This window comes from Macaca nemestrina, chromosome 1 (genome assembly GCF_043159975.1).
Source record: "Macaca nemestrina isolate mMacNem1 chromosome 1, mMacNem.hap1, whole genome shotgun sequence".
Classification (NCBI taxonomy): Eukaryota; Metazoa; Chordata; class Mammalia; order Primates; family Cercopithecidae; genus Macaca; species Macaca nemestrina.
In genome coordinates, this window is record NC_092125.1 from 107,959,044 (window position 1) to 107,979,140 (window position 20,097).

A 20,097-nucleotide genomic window follows, 5' to 3' on the forward strand; every position below is an offset into this window, starting at 1 on the left:
CTGACCTCAGGTGATCCTCCCACCTCAGCCTCCCAAAGTGCTGGGATTACAGGTGTAAGCCACTGCACCTGGCTTATTTGCATGGTGTTGAAGGTTCTTTTTGGAGTTGATTTCCAGTTTTATTCCACTATGGTCTGAGAGAGTGCTTGATATAATTTCAATTTTCTTAAATTTATGGAGGCTTGTTTATGGCCTATCATGATCTGTCTTGGAGAAAGTTCCATGCATTATCAAATAGAATGTGTATTCTGTGGTTGTCAGATGAAATGTTCTGTATATATCTGTTAAGTCGCTTTGTTCCAAGGTATAGTTTAAATCCATTGTTTCTTTGTTGACTTTCTGTCTTGATGACTTGTCTAGTGCTGTCTGCCGAGACCAACTCAGTTGTGGAGTCCCTAACCCAGTGGCGCTAGAGGAATTAAAGACACACACACAGAAATATAGGGTGTAGAGTGGGAAATCAGGGGTCTCACAACCTTCAGAGCTGAGAGCCCCGAACAGAGATTTACCCACATGTTTATTGACAGCAAGCCAGTGATAAGCATTGTTTCTATAGATTATAGGTTTACTAAAAGTATTCCTTACGGGAAACAAAGGGCTGGGCTCTGGCTAGTTATCTGCAGCAGGAACATGTCCTTAAGGCACAGATGTCCTTAAGGCTCATGTTATCGTTTGTGGCTTAGGAACACCTTTAAGCAGTTTTCCGTCCTGGTTGGGCCAGGTGTTCCTTGCCCTCATTCCGGTAAACCCACAACCTTCAGCGTGGGCATCATGGCCATCACAAATATGTCACAGTGCTGCAGAGGTTTTTTTATGGCCAGTTTTGGGGCCAGTTTATGGCCAGATTTGGGGGCTTAGCCCTAGCAGCTGTCAGTGGAGTATTGAAGTCCCCCACTATTATTTTGTTGTTGACTATCTCATTTCTTAGGTCATTAGTAATTGTTTTATAAATTTGGGACCTCCAGTGTTAGGTGCATATATATTTAGGATTGTGATATTTTCCTTTTGGACAAGGCCTTTTACCATTATATACTGTCCCTCTTTGTCTTTTTTGTCCGCTGTTGCTTTAAAGTTTGTTTTGTCGATGTAAGAATAGCTACCTATCTCTGCTTGCTTTTGGTGTCCATTTGCATGAAATGCCTTTTTCCACCCCTTTATTTGAGTCCTTATGTGTTAGGTGAGTCTCTTGAAGGCAGCATGTAGTTGGTTGTTGAGTTCTTATCCATTCTGCAGTTCTGCATCTTTTAAGTGGAGCACTTAGGCCATTTACATTCAATTTATTATTGAAATGTGAGGTTCCATTGTGTTCATTGTGCTCTTTGGGGTTTTTGTTTTTTTTTTTTTTTTGAGACGGAGTCTCGCTCTGTCACCCAGGCTGGAGTGCAGTGTCCGGATCTCAGCTCACTGCAAGCTCCACCTCCTGGGTTTACGCCATTTTCCTGCCTCAGCCTCCCGAGTAGCTGGGACTACAGGCGCCCGCCACCTCGCCCGGCTAATTTGTATTTTTGTTTTATAGGTCCTGTGTGATTTATGCTTTAAAGAGGTTCTGTTTTGACATGTTTCTGGGATTAGTTTCAAGATTTAGAGCTCCTTTTAGCAGTTCTTGTAATGGTGGCTTGAAAATGACAAATTCTCTCAGCATTTGTTTGTCTGAAAAGGACTGTATCTTTCCTTCGTATATGATACTTAGTTTCACTGGATACAAAATTCTTGGCTGATAATTGTTTTGTTTGAGGAGGCTGAAGATAGGGCCCCATTTCCTTCTGGCTTGTAAGGTTTCTGCTGATAAATCTGCTGTTAAACTGCTAGATTTTCCTTTATAGGTTACCTGGTGCTTCTGTCTCACAGCTCTTAGGATTCTTTCCTTTGTCTTAACTTTGGATAACCTGATGACAGTGTGCCTGGGTGCAGGTCTTTTTGTGATGAATTTCCCAGGTGCTCTTTGTGCTTCTTGTATTTGCATGTCTAGATCTCTAGCAAGACCAGGGAAGTTTTCCTCGATTATTCCCCAAATATGTTTTCCAAGCTTTTAGAATTGTCCTCTTCCTCAGGAACACTGATTGTTCTTAGGTTTGGTAGTTTAACAAAATCCCAGACTTCTCGGAGGCTTTGTTCATGTTTTCTTGCTATTTTTTCTTTCTCTTTGTTGGATTAGGTTAATTTGCATTTCTAAAAGTGTGTCCAGAATTTCCTGAATTTTATATTGTTTTTTCTTTAAGCTGTCTATTTCCTTGAATATTTCTTCCTTCACTTCTTTTTATTATTATTATTATTTTTTTTTTTTGACGAAGTCTCACTCTGTCACCCAGGCTGGAGTACAGGGGCACAATCTCGGCTCACTGCAACCTCCGTCTCCCAGGTTCAAGCAATTCTCCTGCCTCAGCCTCCTGAGTAGCTGGGACTATAGGCGTGCACCACCACACCCAGCTAATTTTTGTATTTTTAGTAGAGAGGGGGTTTCACCATGTTGGCCAGGATGGTCTCGATCTCTTGATCTTGTGATCTGCCCACCTTGGCCTCCCAAAGTGCTGAGATTACAGGCATAAGCCACCACACCCGGCCCTCTCTTCACTTCTTGTATCATTTTTTGGATTTCCTTGCATTGGGCTTTGCCTTTCTCTGGTATCTCCCTGATTGCCTTAACAGCTAACCTCCTGAATTCTTTTTCAGGGAAATCGGGGATTTCTTCTTGGTTTGTATCCATTGCCGGTGAACTAGTGTGATTTTTGGGGGGTGTTGACAGGCCTTGTTTTGTCATATTACCAGGGTAGGTTTTCTGGTTCCTTCTCATTTGGGTAGGTAGGCTCTGTCAAAGGGAAGGTCTAGGGCTGAAGGCTGTTGTTCAGATTTTTGTGTCCCACAAGGTGTTCCGTTGATGTAGTACTCTCCTGCTTTTCCTGTGGATGTGACTTCCTGTGAGCCAAACTGCCATGATTGTTGTCTCTCTTCTGGGTCTAGCCACCCAGCGAGTCTGCCCAGCTCTGGGTTGGTACTAGGAGTTGTCTGCACAGAGTCCTGTGATGTGAGCTGTCTGTGGGTCTCCCAGCCATGAATACCAGGGCCTGTTCTGGTGGAGGTGGCAGAGGGTGCAGTGGACTCTGTGAGGGTTCTTAGCTTTGGTTTAATGCTTTACTTTTGTGCTGGTTGGCCTCCTGCCAAAAGGTTGCACTTTCCAGAAAGCATCAGCTGTAGTAGTGTGGAGAGGGACCGGTGGTGGGCGGGGCCCTCGAACTCCCAAGATTATATGCCCTTTGTCTTCTGCTACCAGGGTAGATAGGGAAGGACCATCACGTAGGGCTGGGGCTAGGCACATCTGAGCTCAGATTCTCCTTGGGGGGATCTTGCTGTGGCTATTGTGGGGGATGGGGGTGAGATTCCCAGGTCACTGGAGTTGTATACCTAGAAGAATTATGGCTGCCTCTGCTGAGTCATACAGGTTGTCAGGGAAGTTGGGGAAAACCGGCAGTCACAGGCCTCACCCAGCTCCCATGCAAACTGAAGGACCGGTCTCACTCCCACCGCGGCCTTCCAATAGCCCCGAGTCTGTTTCCAGGTGGAGGGCAAGATGGGCTTGAAAACTTGTCTGAGGCTTTCCACCTCCCAGCTGCAAAAGAAGGAAGGGCTTTAGTTCTTCCCCGACCTCTGAAGTCTGCAAGCTGGGTTCATGCCCTCCCCGAGTTCTGGCCAGGAAGCTTCTCCCCAGTTGAAACTGTTACAAAGTTCAGCTAGAGAATTCCTTCTCCCTGTGGAATTTTACCCCCTGCTCCTTTGGGCACCCTCCTGATGGATCCCTGTGGTGCCAAGCAGGTATGGGCTGCTTGGGGACCCAGTGAGCTCCCAGGGCCTTTCTGCTGCTTCCTCTACCCCTGTATTTCGCTCGGCTTAGCTCTCTAACTTGACTCAGCTCCTGGTAAAGTCAGAAATTTCTCCTGCAGACAGACCAGCTTCCCCAGTGGGGGTGTGTGTTCGGGAGAGAAGGGTCTTTCTTTCCCACGTCCACAGTTGGGGCACTCATAGTGTTTGGGATGTCTCCCGGTCCTGCAGGAGCAGTCCGCTTCCTTCAGAGGGTCTGTGGGTCCTCTCCGGATTGCTGGTTTTTGCAGTCAATCTTGAGCTAAAATTCACAATGCATGCCTCCACATGCTCAGCTAATACAGTTTTGAAAATAGTTGGAGGAATCACTCTGCCCAATCCGACATGTATTATGTTCCTACAATAATTAAGAACGATCACAAGGTCCCACAATAGGCTGTCTGCAAGCTGAGGAGCAAGGAGAGCCAGTCAGAGTCCCAAAACTGAAGAACTTGGAGTCCGACGTTCGAGGGCAGAAAGCATCCAGCATGGGAGAAAGATGTAGGTTGGGAGGCTAGGCGTCTCCTCTTCCATAGAGTTTTTGAGACAGGTTCCCTGTATTCTTCCCACCAAGCCAGCATTGGAGCCAGCCCCTGTCAGCAGAAAGCTGGTTCTCCCATCATACTGTGACCTCCCTGTTTTGGTTTTATGGTGCAGTCTGTGTATTGTAGGTACATTAAATCTGAATGAATTGATAAGAGTGGCTGAAAGTAGAATGCCATGGAGTTAATAGCTTCTGTGATCCTACATGTTCCAAGATATCTGCAGCAGTCCAGAAAGCCAGTTTTCCTTTCTGGTGTCTGTGGGCATACACTTTGTTCTGCTCCTTAGTAAGTCACACCTTGTCTTCCAGGTCCTCTAGGATCCCTGTAATGTTCTAGTTGTTGCCTGGGCATTGGAGTAATAGCAGTGCTTGGTGCTACAGAAATAGATGGATGGAAGCTGTGGTTACTGTGACACCAAGAACTTTCCCCTGAGCTGCCTACTCCACTTTCTCCTATATTTTTTGGTAATTGGCTCTGTCATTCACCTCATTGCAGGATTCAGAATCCTGGGACTGGGTCTTGTACTTCTCTTTTTCCCTTACCCTCCTTATCCAAATAGTCACCCACCAAGTTCTGCTTCCTGCGCTCATCATTTCTCACCTGAATTACCCTAGTAGCTTCCAGATAGGGCCCTCTGATTTCAATCTTGGACACTCCCACTATCTTTTATGTTATGGAAAGATCTAATCATGTTACTCCCATTTAAAATCCCTCAGAGAGCACTGCAGATAAAATTCAAGCCAGTTAGCTTAGTATTAAGGTTTTACATGCATTTCTGCAGCCATCTGCTCCACTCTTGTACCCTAATAATGCCAAACTTCTTTTAGGCCTTAATTTTATCATCTGTAAAATGAGGATAATAAATAGTACCTCCTTCATATGATTGTAATAAGGCCCCTCAAAACTGTTTCATGCCTCTTTTGCAAACTGCATTAGGCTGTTCTCACATTGCTATAAAGAAATACCTGAGACTGGGTAATTTATAAAGAAAAGTTTAATTGACTCACATTTCTATAGGCTATACAGGAAGCATGATGGTGGCATCTGCTTGGCTGCTGGGGAGGCCTTAGAAAACTTACAGTCAGCCAGGCACAGTGGCTCACTCCTGTAATCCCAGCACTTTGGGAGGCCAAGGTGGGCAGATCACCTGAGGTCAGAAGTTTGAAACCAGCCTAACCAACATGGTGAAACCTCATCCCTACTAAAAATACAAAAAATAGCCGGGCGTGGTGAGGCTGTAACTCTAGCTACTTGGGAGGCTGAGGCAGGAGAGTCACTTGAACCCAGGAGGTGGAGGTTGCAGTGAGCCAAGATCGCGCCACTACACTCCAACCTGGACAACAGAGTGGGACTTTGTCTCAAAAAAAAAAAAAGAAAAGGAAGCAAGAAAACTTACAGTCATGGCAGAAGGCACAGTGGGAGCAGGCATTTCACATGGACACAGCAAGAGCAAGAGTGCAAGGCACGAGGTACTATACACTTTTAAACAACCAGATCTCATGAGAACTCACTATCATGAGGACAGTACCAAGGGGTGGTGCTAAACCGTTCATGAGAAATTCACCCCCATGATCCATTCACCTCTCACCAGGCCATACCTCCAACATTGGGGATTACATTTCAATATGAGATTTGAGCGGGAACACACATCCAAACTATATTCCAGTGTTCTTTTTGTTTTGTTTTGGTTTGGTTTTTTGCCTGTAATACTTTTTCCAGCTGGCTAATTTCTGCTTATCTAATCAATATTCAAGTCAAAGGACCCCTTCCTGAACCCCTAATCCTAGATGAATACTTCTCCCTTATCCCCTGACTTCCTGTGCATAGCCACTGGAAGAGCTTTTAACATTTAAGATAATGTCTGTTCTTCACCTCCATCTCCAGTGTCTTGGGCTCACCTGTGCTTGATTAAAGTTTGAAAAAAAGAATGGAATCAGCAGACCTGAGCATAATGCTGGCCCTGTCAATAGCTCGCTGAGTGATGTTGAGCAAATCATTTTCCCTCTCTCAATCTCTCATTTTCCCAAGGAGGTTGGACCAGGTGATCCCTGAAATTCCCTTCCATTTTGAAGTGACAAGCTTATGGGGAGAAGAAAGCAGCAAAATAGTCTTAGAAATTGGGAGAATATGTTATGAAATACAGTGCACCTCCCATTACTCACTCTTCTTTTTCTTCTGTCTTTTAGAGGTCATTTTCTTCTGAGGAAGTCATTCTTAAGGATTATTCTGTCCCCAACCCCAGCTGGAACAAGGACCTAAGACTGCTCTTTGACCAGTTTATGGAGAAATGTGAAGACGGCTCCTGGAAACGTTTGCCTTCATATAAACGTATACCTGCTGAAAAGATTCAAGACTTCAAAACCCATTTGCTTGGTAGAAACAGCCACTTTCTCATTAATATATCTGAGCATCAAATATAAAACTAAGAACAGAATGAAGTACTAGTTACTACCTGAAAAAAGAAAGAGTATAATGCAGGATTATATTCTATAGTCACCAGTTTTATAGACCAGAAATCACTATAAATTTTGCAGATTGGAGTGCATAAAGCCTATTGTCAAGAATAAGACTGCTCCCACCCTGGCATTCTTATCACCATTAGCAAGAGTGAAGAAAGGGCCCCAGAGAGCTTCCACCCTCCTACAACCTCATCACCTCTATGTCTTGAGGCTATCATCTAATCTCATTTCGCCCTTTATCCCATGTTTGTTTATATCACCCTAAGAAGCTCAGAACACTCAGGTTACACCCACATCTCCCAGTATCTAAATCCCCAGGGCAACCCACCCTACACCCAAAACACACACATTGCACTTCCTATCCTTCTGTGTTTTTTTACTAATATACTTTTTTAGCATTATAATTTTATAGAAAAATTAGCCCAAAGTGCAGAGAGTTTCCATATACCCTTCATCCCCTCCCCACCCCTAATTTCTCCTGTTATTAACATCTCAAATTATTACTGTGGTGTATTTGTTACAATTGATGAGCCAATATTGATATATTACTCTTAATTAAGGTGCATAGTTTGTTTTAGGGTTCACTCTTTGTGTTATGTTTTCCGTGGGTTTTACCAACTGTGTAATGAGAGATGTCTGTCATTATAGTATATTGAATTATTCACAGATATTTCTGAGTTACTCATTATCTTTTAATCATCCAAACACATCTTTAGGTGGTGGTGTTTTTTTTTTTTTTAACTGACTTTTAAGAAGGCCCTTGGGCTAGGCACTGTGGCTCATGCCTATAATCCCAGCACTTTGGGAGACTGAGGCGGGCGGATCACTTGTGGTCAGGAGTTCAAGACCAGCCTGGCCAACATAGTGAAACCCCGTCTCTACTAAAAATACAAAAAAAATTAGTTGGGCGTGGTGACAGGGACCTGTAATCCCAGCTATGTGGGAGGCTGAGGCAGGAGAATTACTTGAATCCAGGAGGCAGAGGTTGCAGTGAGCTGAGATCGCACCACTGCACTCCAGCCTGGGCAACAGCCTGTCTCCCCCCTACAAAAAAGAAAAGAAAAAGAAGGCTCTTAATATTGCCCAACAACCATCCTTCATGTTTCCCTAGTTTATTCACTCTCCTCCCTTACTGGATGACTATTTTCTGCCTTTTTCTTTCTTCTTATGCCTCTGATACTTTCTTTTCCCTTCTCACCCTCAGTTGGTCTCGCTTCCTATCTCACTAAGAGGCAATAAAAGCAGTCAGAAGAGAACTTCCAGTCTCCCATTGCCTCACATATCCTCCTCCCTGCATCTGTGCCTGATGTTCTGCTTCTTCCTGCTATAAGTGAACCATCCACACTCTCAGGGAGACCCAGCCTTCCATTTGTGTGCTACATTCCATTTTCTTTGGCCTACTGAAGGACATCCATCTCTGCTAGATGTTTCTTGTCAACATATAAATATGCCACAACTGCATTTCTCTCTTCCCAGTCTCTCTCTCTGTTTTGTTTTTGTTTGTTTTGTTTTGTTTTGTTTTTTTGGTTTCGAGAATGAGTCTCGCTCTGTCACTCAGGCTGGAGTGCAGTGGCATGATCTCGGCTCACTGCAACCTCCGCCTCCTAGGTTCAAGTGATTCTCCCACTTCAGCGTCTCAAGTAGCTGGGATTACAGGTGCACGCCACCACACCCAGCTTATTTTTGTATTTTTAGTACAGACAGGGTTTCACGATGTTGGCCTGGCTGGTCTCGAACACCTGACCTCAAGTGATCTGCCCCACCTTGGCCTCCCAAAGTGCTGGGACTACAGGCATCAGCCACTGTGCCCAGCCTATCTTGAACCCACTCCCTCAAAACAGCTCTTGCCAAGGGTACCGGTGACCTTCATGTTGCTGAGTCCACTAACCTCTCAGCTTTTGGCACAGCTGGTGACTCCTTTCTACTTGAACGTAATTTCCAGGACACCACATTCTCCACTTCACTGGTCCCTCCTTTTCAATTTTTTGTGCTGGTTCCTCCCCATTCTCAAACCCTTCATGTTAGGGTGCCCTCAAGTGTCAATCCTTAGTACTCCTGTCTTCTCCACACTCCGTTGGTAATCTCATGCAGTCTCTCAGCTTTAGAGACCATCCAAAAGTTGACAACTTCTTAATTAAATGATTGAAATTTAGTGCCTGGGTTTAAATTCTGGTTCCACAATTTAAAGCTGTGCAACTTTGAGCAAGGCACTTTACCTTTCTTTGCCTCAGTTTCCTCATGGTAGATACTTTAGTATTTGCGAAGGAATTAATAAAACAAAAATAAAACTAATCAAGAAAAATTATAGAGCTCTTAAGATTCTTTGCAGAATCTCTGATATATCTCAAGGGAATAATTATTCTGTTTTATAAATGAAGAGGAAAAATGTGTAGTTTGTATTACTAGTTCTCTTCCAACTGTTAGCATATCACACAACTGACTGTCCTTACTCCAGCACAATCTGGCTTCTACCCTAACAGCTCTACTGAAATGCCTTCGTTGAAGCTACTAGTGACTGAAGTGCCAAATTCAGTGTGCATTCTTCAGCACTTACTGTACTAGACCTCCCTGTCTTATTCTCATTGAAACATTTTCTCTTGGCTTTCATAAACCTTTCAGATCAATCTTCCCTCCTCCTTCTACTTGCTCCTTAAATGTCAATGTTTTCCAGGGTTCCATTCCTACATGGTTTTGCTCATTTCTTCATCCAACCCTCATTCACTCTTGACTAAAATTTGACCCTCTCAGAATCAAGAGGAGTTTGAGGTCCTCTTTGCTACCCACACTTGTTTTCAAACCATTACTTCCCCTCATCTTAAAAAGCCCTCTGGGCTGGGCACAGTGGCTCAACACTTTGGGAGGCCAAAGTGGCGGATCACTTGAGGCCAGGAGTTTGAGACCAGCCTGGGTGACAGAGCAAGATTCTGTCAAAAAAAAAAAAAAAAAATCCCTCGTTTCTTTGAGTTTATACCATCTAAATTTGTCACCCTCCTCCTCTTCCCCTCCTTGTTGCTGTCATCTGCCAACCTCTCCCTCAGTGTTTGAGTATTTCAGTAGTTGGTCCACTATCTATCCAACTCCATTCAGCATTCTCAGCAACTCGAGCATCCACACAGTGGCTCCTCAGTTTATGTGCTTCCTCATCACCCATGAACTTTTCTTATCCCCCAGCCCCAGGCACACACTCCCATGAACATCTTGAGCCTTATCTTCAGACAGTACACAGCCTCCAAATGCATACATTTAAACATCCTGTTTTCTGATGACAGCATTTTTCCTTTCAGCAGCTTACTTATTCAAAGGCCCCTCAGAAACAATTATTATTTCATTAAGACCTTCTGAGTTCATTGAATCCTTTACTTTCTCATGGTCCCATAGCCCTCATCTATCTGAACTTATGTAGCCCACTTAACCTAGAAAAACCCCAGCCCTGGATGAATCCAACCATCTGCCATCTGCCATCTTTACTTTGAACAGGCTTTCATGTAGTTAAGCATTGCTAGAGAAAATCACACCATCTAGCAGATAAGTTTGGTGATTGTGATTTTTGTAGTTTCCTGTCTCCATTCTTATCCTCCTCAAAGCCCTTCCTCCACTCAACTGTTAGAATGATTCAAAATGCAAATCTCATTTTCAGTGTTATCCCATTTCTTAAAATACTATTGCCTTTCAGACTTAAAAATGAACACGAAGCACCTAGGAATCTTGTTAAAATGCACGTTCTGCTTCAAAAGGTCAGAGGTAGAACCTGAGATTCTACATTTCCAACGAACTTCTTTCACCATCACAAAGGACAAATGCATCCTCTTGAGAGCAGTCGTTTTTGGTCTTTATTTTGAAATGACCTACATTTTAACTCAACCCAGACATTATTTTTCTCATTTTTATGAAATAAGTTCAAGGTCTGATAATCTAGACTAGAAATTTCAAACTCCTAAGTAAAAAAATTAGAAGCGCTTAACACCTATCTTATCCTGAAGTCCTGGAATGTCAGAGTTGGAAGAGATCCTTTTTTTTTTTTTTTTTTTTTTGGAGGCGGAGTCTCGCTCTATGGCCCAGGCTGGAGTGCAGTGGCTCAATCTCCGCTCACTGCAAGCTCCGCCTCCTGGGTTCACACCATTCTCCTGCCTCAGCCTCCCAAGTAGCTGGGACTACAGGCGCCTGCCACCTTGCCCGGCTAATTTTTTGTATTTTTAGTAGAGATGGGGTTTCACCGTGTTAGCCAGGACGGTCTCCATCTCCTGACCTCGTGATCCCCCACCTCGGCCTCCCAAAGTGCCGGGATTACAAGCGTGAGCCACCGCACCCGGCGGGAAGAGATCTTAGAGCTCATTTTATTTTATCTCCTCATTGTATGGTTAAAGTACGGTGCAAAAGAGTGAGTGCTAGGCCAGAGGTAGGCCAGTAATTTAATTTTCCCAACTCACGGGCCAAGGTTCTTTCCACTGCACCATAATACTGATCCCCAACTTTAAGTTTCCTTGTCCAGCCTTCTAAACCATCAATTCACTCAACAGCTGCTTAAGTGTATATAGTGTGTGCACATCTGTGCCATTTGTTGGGTATGCAAGGTCTAAAAGACAGGGTGCCTGCCCTGGGATGCTCATGACCTAAGTAAAAGGCATCCTTCCTGTCCCTCTCCCCACTTTTCCTGGATGCTCTTATCTGTATCCTTTTCCACATTTGTAAATATAAATTCAATAGAAAGAAAGAGTTTTACATGTGGCAAATCATGATGAGATATGAAAGAATGGTGAGTAGGGGGATTAAATTTTAAAACAGATACAAAAGGATAAATGCACCATTTCTTGAGAGCAATGGATTTCAATCTTTATTTTGAAGTGACCTATATTTTGACTCAGTCCAGTTCCCCCAACTTGCTCACAATTTTGTAGTGAAAAAAAATTGTCTAAACAAGTGCACTATTATTTACCCAGAGTATATGGTTCTGTTATCTAAGTGTTCTGTTTCTTTTTAAAGCCTGGTAAATGGCCGGGCACCGTGGCTCACGCCTATAATCCCAGCACTTTGGGAGGCCGAAGCAGGCGGATCCCTGAGTTCGGGAGTTCAAGACCAGCCAGACCAACATGGAGAAACCCCGTCTCTACTAAAAATACAAAATTAGCCGGGTGTGGTGGTGGGCGCCTGTAATCCTAGCTACTCGCAAAGCTAAGGCAGGAGAATCGCTTGAACCCAGGAGGCGGAGTTTGCAGTGAGCTGAGATCATACCTTTGCACTACAGCCTGGGCAATAAGAGCGAAACTCTGTCCAAAAAAAAAAAAAACCTGATTACAACCCACAGTCTGATTTCATGAACCCTAATAGTTCTAACTGCCAGTTTTGGGGGCTTAGAATCACAATCACATGAGTATTGGGCTGAACTGACCCTGTTGCTGATTCAAGCTAAACTCATGTCTGCCAGGGAAACCTCCTTTCTGTTACGTTTTTTATTTTCTGTAAATTGCATTTAAACCACAGTTCTTCCAAGAAGGGTTTCTGTCTTTACCGTACCATTTTATTCAGTATATTGTTAGCATTTATATACTGTATTCCTGATTGCCATGTGTGGGTACTTTGATTTGATTTCATGTCTGTTTGACTCTGTCCCCAGTTGGACTGTTAATTCCACAAGGGCAAAGATCCTATCTTCTGTTTCATTGAGACCCTCCCATTCCTTTTAATTTTGCACCCTGTGGACATTTGAGTCAATCATCCATTGACATGTGATTCTAGCAGGGTACAAGTGCTTGGCTCTGCCATGGCATTTCTCTCACCCTTGGTTCCTATTTGCCATCCACCTCATTTTCTATAGACCCAAAGCTTGTGAAAGAAGAACAATTGTCACAGACCCAGCTCTTCACCAGAAGCTTTGATGATGGCCTGGGCTTTGAATACGTGATGTTCTACAGTGACGTCGAGAAAAGGATGGTTTGCTTATTTCAAGGAGGCCCTTACCTGGAAGGACCACCTGGGTAAGAATGATAGCCTGAAAGTGTGGATCTAAAAAAATGTTATCTTACAGTGCCACCATGTGTCCTGTCCATGGACTACAATGAAGATTTTCAAATGGTCATGTAGATATATATTTATTGACATGGAAAGATGTTTATAATACATTATTAAATAACATCTTATCTATATTGTTAATATTGATTAAATATTTAATATATTAAAGAGCATTATATTATAGGGCCTAGGGCAACAGTATAGTTTGAGAGCATATCATTAATGTGTTAACAGTGGCTTGTCACTGACTAGGTGGGTAGTATTATGGGTCTTAAATTTTTTTTTCTTTTTTTCATATTTGCATTACCTAAATTTCTAAACAATGAGTATGTGTAGTTTGTTTTGTTTTGTGAGACAAGGTCTTGCTCTGTTGCCCAGGCTGAAGTGCAGTGGCATGATCATAGCTCACTGCAGCCTCGAACTCCTGGGCTCACGCAATCGTCCCACCTCAGCCTCCTGAGTAGCTGGGACTACAGGCACATGACACCACACTTGACTAATAATAAAAATATAATATAAATGTTCTAAATTATATTTTAGCTTTTTGCTTGCTTGTGATCTGGTTACTATTAAGTTCTGGTTTTATTACAAATACTTAAGACTATACTATTATGCTGTGAACAAAATAAAGTTGGGGACATAAATAGTGTTTGGCATTCAGTACGCTGAACATGGGCTAAGTGGACCTTTCATAAATAAATTGTGTGAAGATGCTTAGATAATTTCTCTCTTTCAAGAGGCTTGCTATCTTCAGAACTTCTGAAAACATTTCTCCTCCACTCCTGTTGTAACCAGATTCGTTCATGGAGGTGCCATTGCAACCATGATTGATAGTACTGTTGGTATGTGTGCATTGATGGCTGGAGGAGTCGTCGTGACTGCCAATCTCAACATCAATTATAAAAGGTAAATTCATAGTAATTCTCTATTTATCCTTATGTGTTGTTAAGTCAGGTTCCCAGTTGCAGATCTTGAGACCACAATTTGTGTTCAAGTGATTATTAAAGAAGTGCTCCCAGAGGAAACTAGCAAGGGAGTGGGAGAAGCAGGACAGGGAATATGAAGAAGTCAACCAAGGCTGAACTCTCAAAAGTCCAGCAAAGCATAGCTTTAGCTGGATCATACAAGGGAGCTCTAGAATGAAATTTATGCCTCAGAATTGTCTCTATCTCAGATGAGGGAGCTAGAGTCTTCATACTCTCACATGTATCGGTCATGGGATCGGGGCCATCCGAGGGACCATAAAGTTCCAAGTACTTCTAAGGGTCTCTGTGTTTGAACAAAGCAGACTCTAGGGAAAATAACCAAAATAAGTGAAGAAAGGATCCAAGGGGCTCTGGGTGGAGCACCAACATCAACTACGTAACAAAATTAACTTTTTAAAAATTTAGCTGGGCCCAGCAGTGCACATCTGTAGTCCTAGCTTCTTGAGAGGATTGCTTGAGCCCAGGAGTTCAAGGCTACAGTGAGCTAGGATCATGCCACTGCACTCCAGGGTGGGCAACAAAACAAGACCCCAACTGTAAAACACACACACACACACACACACACCCCCCAAGTCTTTTCAGTCCACAAGCACAGATGTCTTTCCATTTGTTTGTGTCTTTAATTTTTTTCATCAATGTTTTGTGGTTTTCAGTGTATAAGACTTTTGCTCTTTGGTTAAGTTTATTCCTAAGTATTTTATTCTTTGATATTTTTTAAAATTTTTAATTTATTTTTATTATTATTATTTTTTGAGACAGAGTCTCACTCTGTTGCCCAGGCTGGAGTGCAGTGGCATGATCTCTGTTCATTGCAACATCCACTTCCCAGGTTCAAGCTATTTTCATGCCTCAGCCTCCCAAGTAGCTGGTATTACAGGCACGTACCACCACACCTGGCTAACTTTTTGTATTTTCAGTAGAGACAGTGTTTCACTTTGTTGACCAGGCTGATCTCAAACTCCTGGCCTCAAGTGATCCGCCTGCCTTGGCCTTCCGAAGTGCTGGGATTACAGAAGTGAGTCACTGTACCTGGCCTTAATCGTTTTCTTAATTTCCTTTTAGGATTAGTCATTGTTTGTGTATAGAAATGCAATTGATTTTTCTGTGTTGATTTTACATCTTGCAGCTTTTCTGAATTTGTTTATTCATTCTAACAGGTTTTTGTGGAATCTTTAGGATTTTCTATATACAAAGTCATGTCATTTGTAAACAGATCTTTGTACTTCTTCCTTTCCAGTTTGAATACCTTTGATTTCTTTTTCTTGCCTAATTGCTCTGGCTAGGACTTCTAGTACCATGTAAAATAGAAGTGGCAAAAGTGGGCATCCTTGTCTTGTTTCTGATCTTAAAGAAAAAGGTTTTAGTCTTTCACCATTTAGCATGATGTTAGTTGTAGGGTTTTCATAAATAGCCTTTATTATGTTGAGAGAGTTTCTTTCTATTCCTAGTTGTGCCTTAGATTTTTAACGTTTAAACCCAGATTGTCATTGTACCTCCTTTTAATGATTTTAATAGCAGTTACATTGATTCTAGAGATTAATTTGGGGAAAGTTGACATATTTACAGATGGTCAATATTTCATATTAGTTATGACTATAAATTAGATTCTAGAAATCTGGGTTTTCTTAACATGATAAAAAAATATATTAAAAATTAAGTTTTTAATATTTTTCCATGTCCCATGTTTTCAAAAATATTTTTCCATGTTCAAATAAAGTTGAATAATGAAGTACAGCATCCTTCCTAAAAAATAAATGTAAAAGGTTACTTTGAAAACAAGCTGAAACAAAGTATTTAGATTGCGGTTTACTTCAAAAAGTGTTTTTGTCTTAAGCACATACTCCACATACTCAAGTGCAAAATGGGGAACAAAACCTGCCACACTCTATGCTTAGTGCTTGTCCCACCCAATAAACCATCCACAAAAGTCAGTTGCATTGCTGTTCATTTGTCCCCCACAATTGGAAAACATACTGAAAAGAAGTTTTACCTGAAGTCATATGGATAGAGAGCAATTTAGTCAGGATTAGAGCTCACATCTTATGATACCAAATCTGATACTTTTCACTACAACACACAGCTTCTATTGTCTTCTGTTAGTTGATGACTAAAGACCAGAATAAAGTATTGGATTTTATAAGTAGTTTAGAATTTAATATTTATCAGGCTCTGTTTTTTTGTATACAGTTATTTGGGTTCATAATAATAGTAATAATAACATTAAATTTAATATGATTACTTGATTCAGGATGCTACAGGTAACAACCTGGGATTATATTTTAGTTGAAAATAATTTGCAGTGTCAAAAAAAAGAAAATAATTTGCAGTGTCAATTAATCATCAGATGCCTTAATCTACCTTACTTCCTTTAAGAACCAAAATTATTCATTAATGATTTCAAGTAATTTCCAGCCCTCTGATCCAAATATCCCACTTGATTATTTCCTTGTGCCTAGCACATTAAGATAATAGACAAAGCAGGTCATAACTAGTGATGACTAGCTAGTTGAAAGGGTAAGTATCTCAGCATGCCAATGACCCATTCATGACACATGAGTTGAGAAGCTCCTGATTCTATTTCTTCATGCAACAAGGCAAACAAGAAATGCTAAAGGACATTCCTTCTTCAAAACAAGTAGATCCTATACCAAATACACAAAGAAAGAAACTACCAAGGGTGACTATCAACAGAAACAATAAGATTTAGACCTCAGGGATCTAAGATATCATGATAATAAAATACACAATATAAATGAATAAAGTATGAGATATTTAAAGAAATAAAAGATGAGGCTGGGCACGGTTGCTCACACCTGTAATCCCAGCACTTTGGGAGGCCAAGGCGGGTGGAACACCTGAGGTCAGGAGTTCAAGACTAGCATGGCCAACATGACAAAACCCTGACTTTACTAAAAATAGATTACGCAGGTGTGGTGGCACGTGCCTGTAATCCCAGCTATTTGGGGGGCTGAGGCAGAAGAATCACTTGAACCTGGGAGATGGAGGCTGCAGTGAGCCAAGATTGTGCCATTGCCCTCCAGCCTGGGCAACAGAACGATACTCCATCAAAAAATAAATAAATAAAAGATGAAGTCACAAAAAGAGAAAACAACAATAAACTATAAAATTATTAGGCAGGTTTGCCACGGAACCTAACAAAGCTTTTAGAAATGAGAGTGTAGGCCAGGCGTGGTGGCTCATGCCTGTAATCCCAACATTTTGGGAGGCTGAGGTGGGCAGATTATGAGGTCAGGAGTTTGAGACCAGCCTGACCAATATGGTGAAACCCCGTCTCTACTGAAAATACAAAAATTAGCTGGGTGTGGTGGTGCACACCTGTAATCCCAGCTACTTGGGAGGCTGAGGCAAGGAGGCGGAGGTTGCAGTGAACCCAGGAGGCGGAGGTTGCAGTGAGCCGAGATTGCTCCATTGCACCGCAGCCTGGGCGACAGAGTGAGACTCCATCTCAAAAAAAAAAAAGGAAATGAAAGTGTAATTGTTTTTAAAAACAAAAAAAATACCTCAGTGAATATGTTAAAGGACTATTTTAACACAGCTGAAAGTGAACAGAAATATAGAACTGAAGAGATTGGCCGGGCACGGTGGCTCAAGCCTGTAATCCCAGCACTTTGGGAGGCCGAGACGGGCGGATCACGAGGTCAGGAGATCGAGACCAGCCTGGCTAACACGGTGAAACCCCGTCTCTACTAAAAATACAAAAAACTAGCCGGGCGAGGTGGCGGGCGCCTGTAGTCCCAGCTATTTGGGAGGCTGAGGCAGGAGAATGGCGTAAACCTGGGAGGCAGAGCTTGTAGTGAGCTGAGATCTGGCCACTGCACTCCAGCCTGGGTGACAGAGCGAGACTCTGTCTCAAAAAAAAAAAAAAAAAAAAAAAAAAGAACTGAAGAGATTACCCTGATAAAAAGGTAGGCTGGTAAAGGTCAGAACCTTTCCTCTGAATTTACTAGAAACTCAAAAACTGTGAAATGTCATTTCTTTCTCTCCATTTTCCTATTATAACTACCCCACCTTGTGGGCAGTCTATATAGAAAGGTTTCTTTGATACCTGACTGATGTAAGAACAAGAGGGGTAAATGTGAATTCTTGTGGATAGATAACACAGGAGTTACTTCTAAATATGACTCCACTGCAAGAATTTAAAACAAAGCTTTAAAAATGCATTCAATAGTTTTCTTGAAAAGGGAAAATGATAATCCCTAGGCTTCTGGTTTTTGTTTGCTTTTTAGAGTTTCAATTGCTTTTAATTCTGTATTTTTTTTATCAGAAGCTCAGATCACTTTAATAATCTTGTGGGACTGTGTTTCTAATTTGTAGCCAACACATTCTGGAAGCTTGTTCCTTCCTTCCTTCCTTTATTTATTTATTTTTTATTTTGAGACAAGAGTCTTACTCTGCCACCCAGGCTGGAGTGCAGTGGCGCAGTCTTGGCTCACTGCAACCTCTGCATGCTGGGTTCAAGCGATTCTCCTGCCTTAGCCTCCCAAGTAGCTGGGATTACAGGTGTACACCACCATACCTGGCTAATTTTTGTATTTTTAGTAGAGAAAAGGTTTCACCATGTTGGCCAGGCTGGTCTCAAACTCCTGACCTCAGGTGATCTGCCCATCTCAGCCTCCCAAAGTGCTGGGATTACAGGTATGAGCCACCGCACCCGGTGCTTGTTCCTTTAAAATGCACAATTAAGGCCGGGCTACTTGGGAGGTTGAGGCAGAAGAATCGCTTGAACCTGGGAGATGGAGGTTGCAATGAGCCGAGATCGTGCCACTGCACCCCAGCCTAGGCAACAGAGTGAGACTCCATCTCAAAAAAAAAAAAAAAAAAGCCCAATAAAATCCTTTATTTTCACTAAAAATTTAGTTAGACATTTTGTAACTTTGATATGGTTTGGCTTTGTGTCCCCACCCAAATCTCATCTAGAATTGTAATTCCCATGTGTCAAGGGAGGGACCTGGTGAGAGGTGACTGGAACATGGGGGCAGTTTCCCCGATGCTGTTCTAGTGATAGTGAGTTCTCACGAAATCTGATGGTTCAAAAGTGTTTAGCAGGCCAGGCACCATGGCTCATGCCTGTAATCCCAGCACTTTGAGAGGTCAAGGTGGGTGGATCACCTGAGGTCAGGAGTTCAAGGCCAACCTGATCAACATGGTGAAACCCCATCTCTACTAAAAATAAAAAAAAAATTAGCTAGGTGTTGTGGTGTATGCCTATAATCCCAGTTACTTGGGAGGCTGAGGCAGGCAATCACTCGAATCTGGGAGTTGCAATGAGCTGAGATTGTGCCACTGCACTCCAGCCTGGGCAACAGAGCAAGACTCCATCTCATAAATAAATAAATAAATAAATAAATAAATAAATAAAAGAAAAGAAATAAAAGCATTTGACAGATCCCCCCTTGCTCGCTCTCTCTCTCTCTCTCTCTCTCTTTCCTGCCACCATGTAAAACGTGTCTTGCTTCCCCTTCCCCTTCACCTTTGCCATGATTGTCTCTTGAAGCCTCCCCGGCCATGCAGAACCGTGAGTCAATTAAACCTCTTTTCTTTATAAATTACCCAGTCTCAGGTAGTTCTTTATAGTAGCATGAAAACAAACTAATACAAACTCTCATGATTTTTATAATCTCACAGTCCAGTAAACCTTTCATTTCTCCCTACAAGTTATTTTCCCCTTCCACTGAAATTTAATCAAGAGTTCATTTATCAGATCCATATGCTCGGTGATGGTGGTGGTGGTTGTATTACTAAAAACACTAAATTAGTCACCCATTGTTCTAGTGTGGTATTGAGATATATCCCGTAAATACATCAACATGCCCACCTCAACTAAGTCATTTGGCAGATGAAACAAGCTCAAGTGCAAAGTGGGAAGCAGAACTTTGAATCAGACTGATGATGTGTGCCACCAAATAGCCATATAGCTTTATCAAATTACCTAACCTCTCTGGGCCTCAGTTTCCTCATCCATTAACCAAAGACAATAATACTTTTCTTAAAAAGATACTTTGAGGATCACAGTTCATATATTTAGAGCTAGCAGCTTAATATGTTAAATGAAGCTTTTTTTTTTTAGATGGAGTCTCTCTGTCACCCAGGCTGGAGTCAGTAGTGCAATCTCGGCTCATTGCAACCTCCGCCTCCCGTGTTCAAGCGATTCTCCTGCCTCAGCCTCCTGAGTCACTGAGATTACAGGCACATGCCACCATGCCCGGCTAATTTTTGTATTTTTAGCAG

At 42.3% G+C, this 20,097-nt stretch overlaps 1 protein-coding gene across 5 annotated transcripts in view; it reads left to right on the forward strand.

The window, feature by feature from the left end:
* LOC105497868 (thioesterase superfamily member 4) overlaps positions 1-20,097 on the forward strand; it is a 53,396-nt gene that overhangs the window by 15,259 nt on the left and 18,040 nt on the right. For 4 of the 5 annotated variants that reach the window (XM_071085418.1, XM_071085424.1, XM_071085425.1 and 1 more), the window contains exons 2-4: positions 6,584-6,770; positions 12,669-12,828; positions 13,658-13,768. In XM_071085418.1, coding sequence (XP_070941519.1) covers positions 6,584-6,770; positions 12,669-12,828; positions 13,658-13,768 — 458 coding nt within the window. The remainder of the gene's footprint in view (positions 1-6,583; positions 6,771-12,668; positions 12,829-13,657; positions 13,769-20,097) is intronic. The other variant, XM_071085419.1, reaches the window with a different exon arrangement.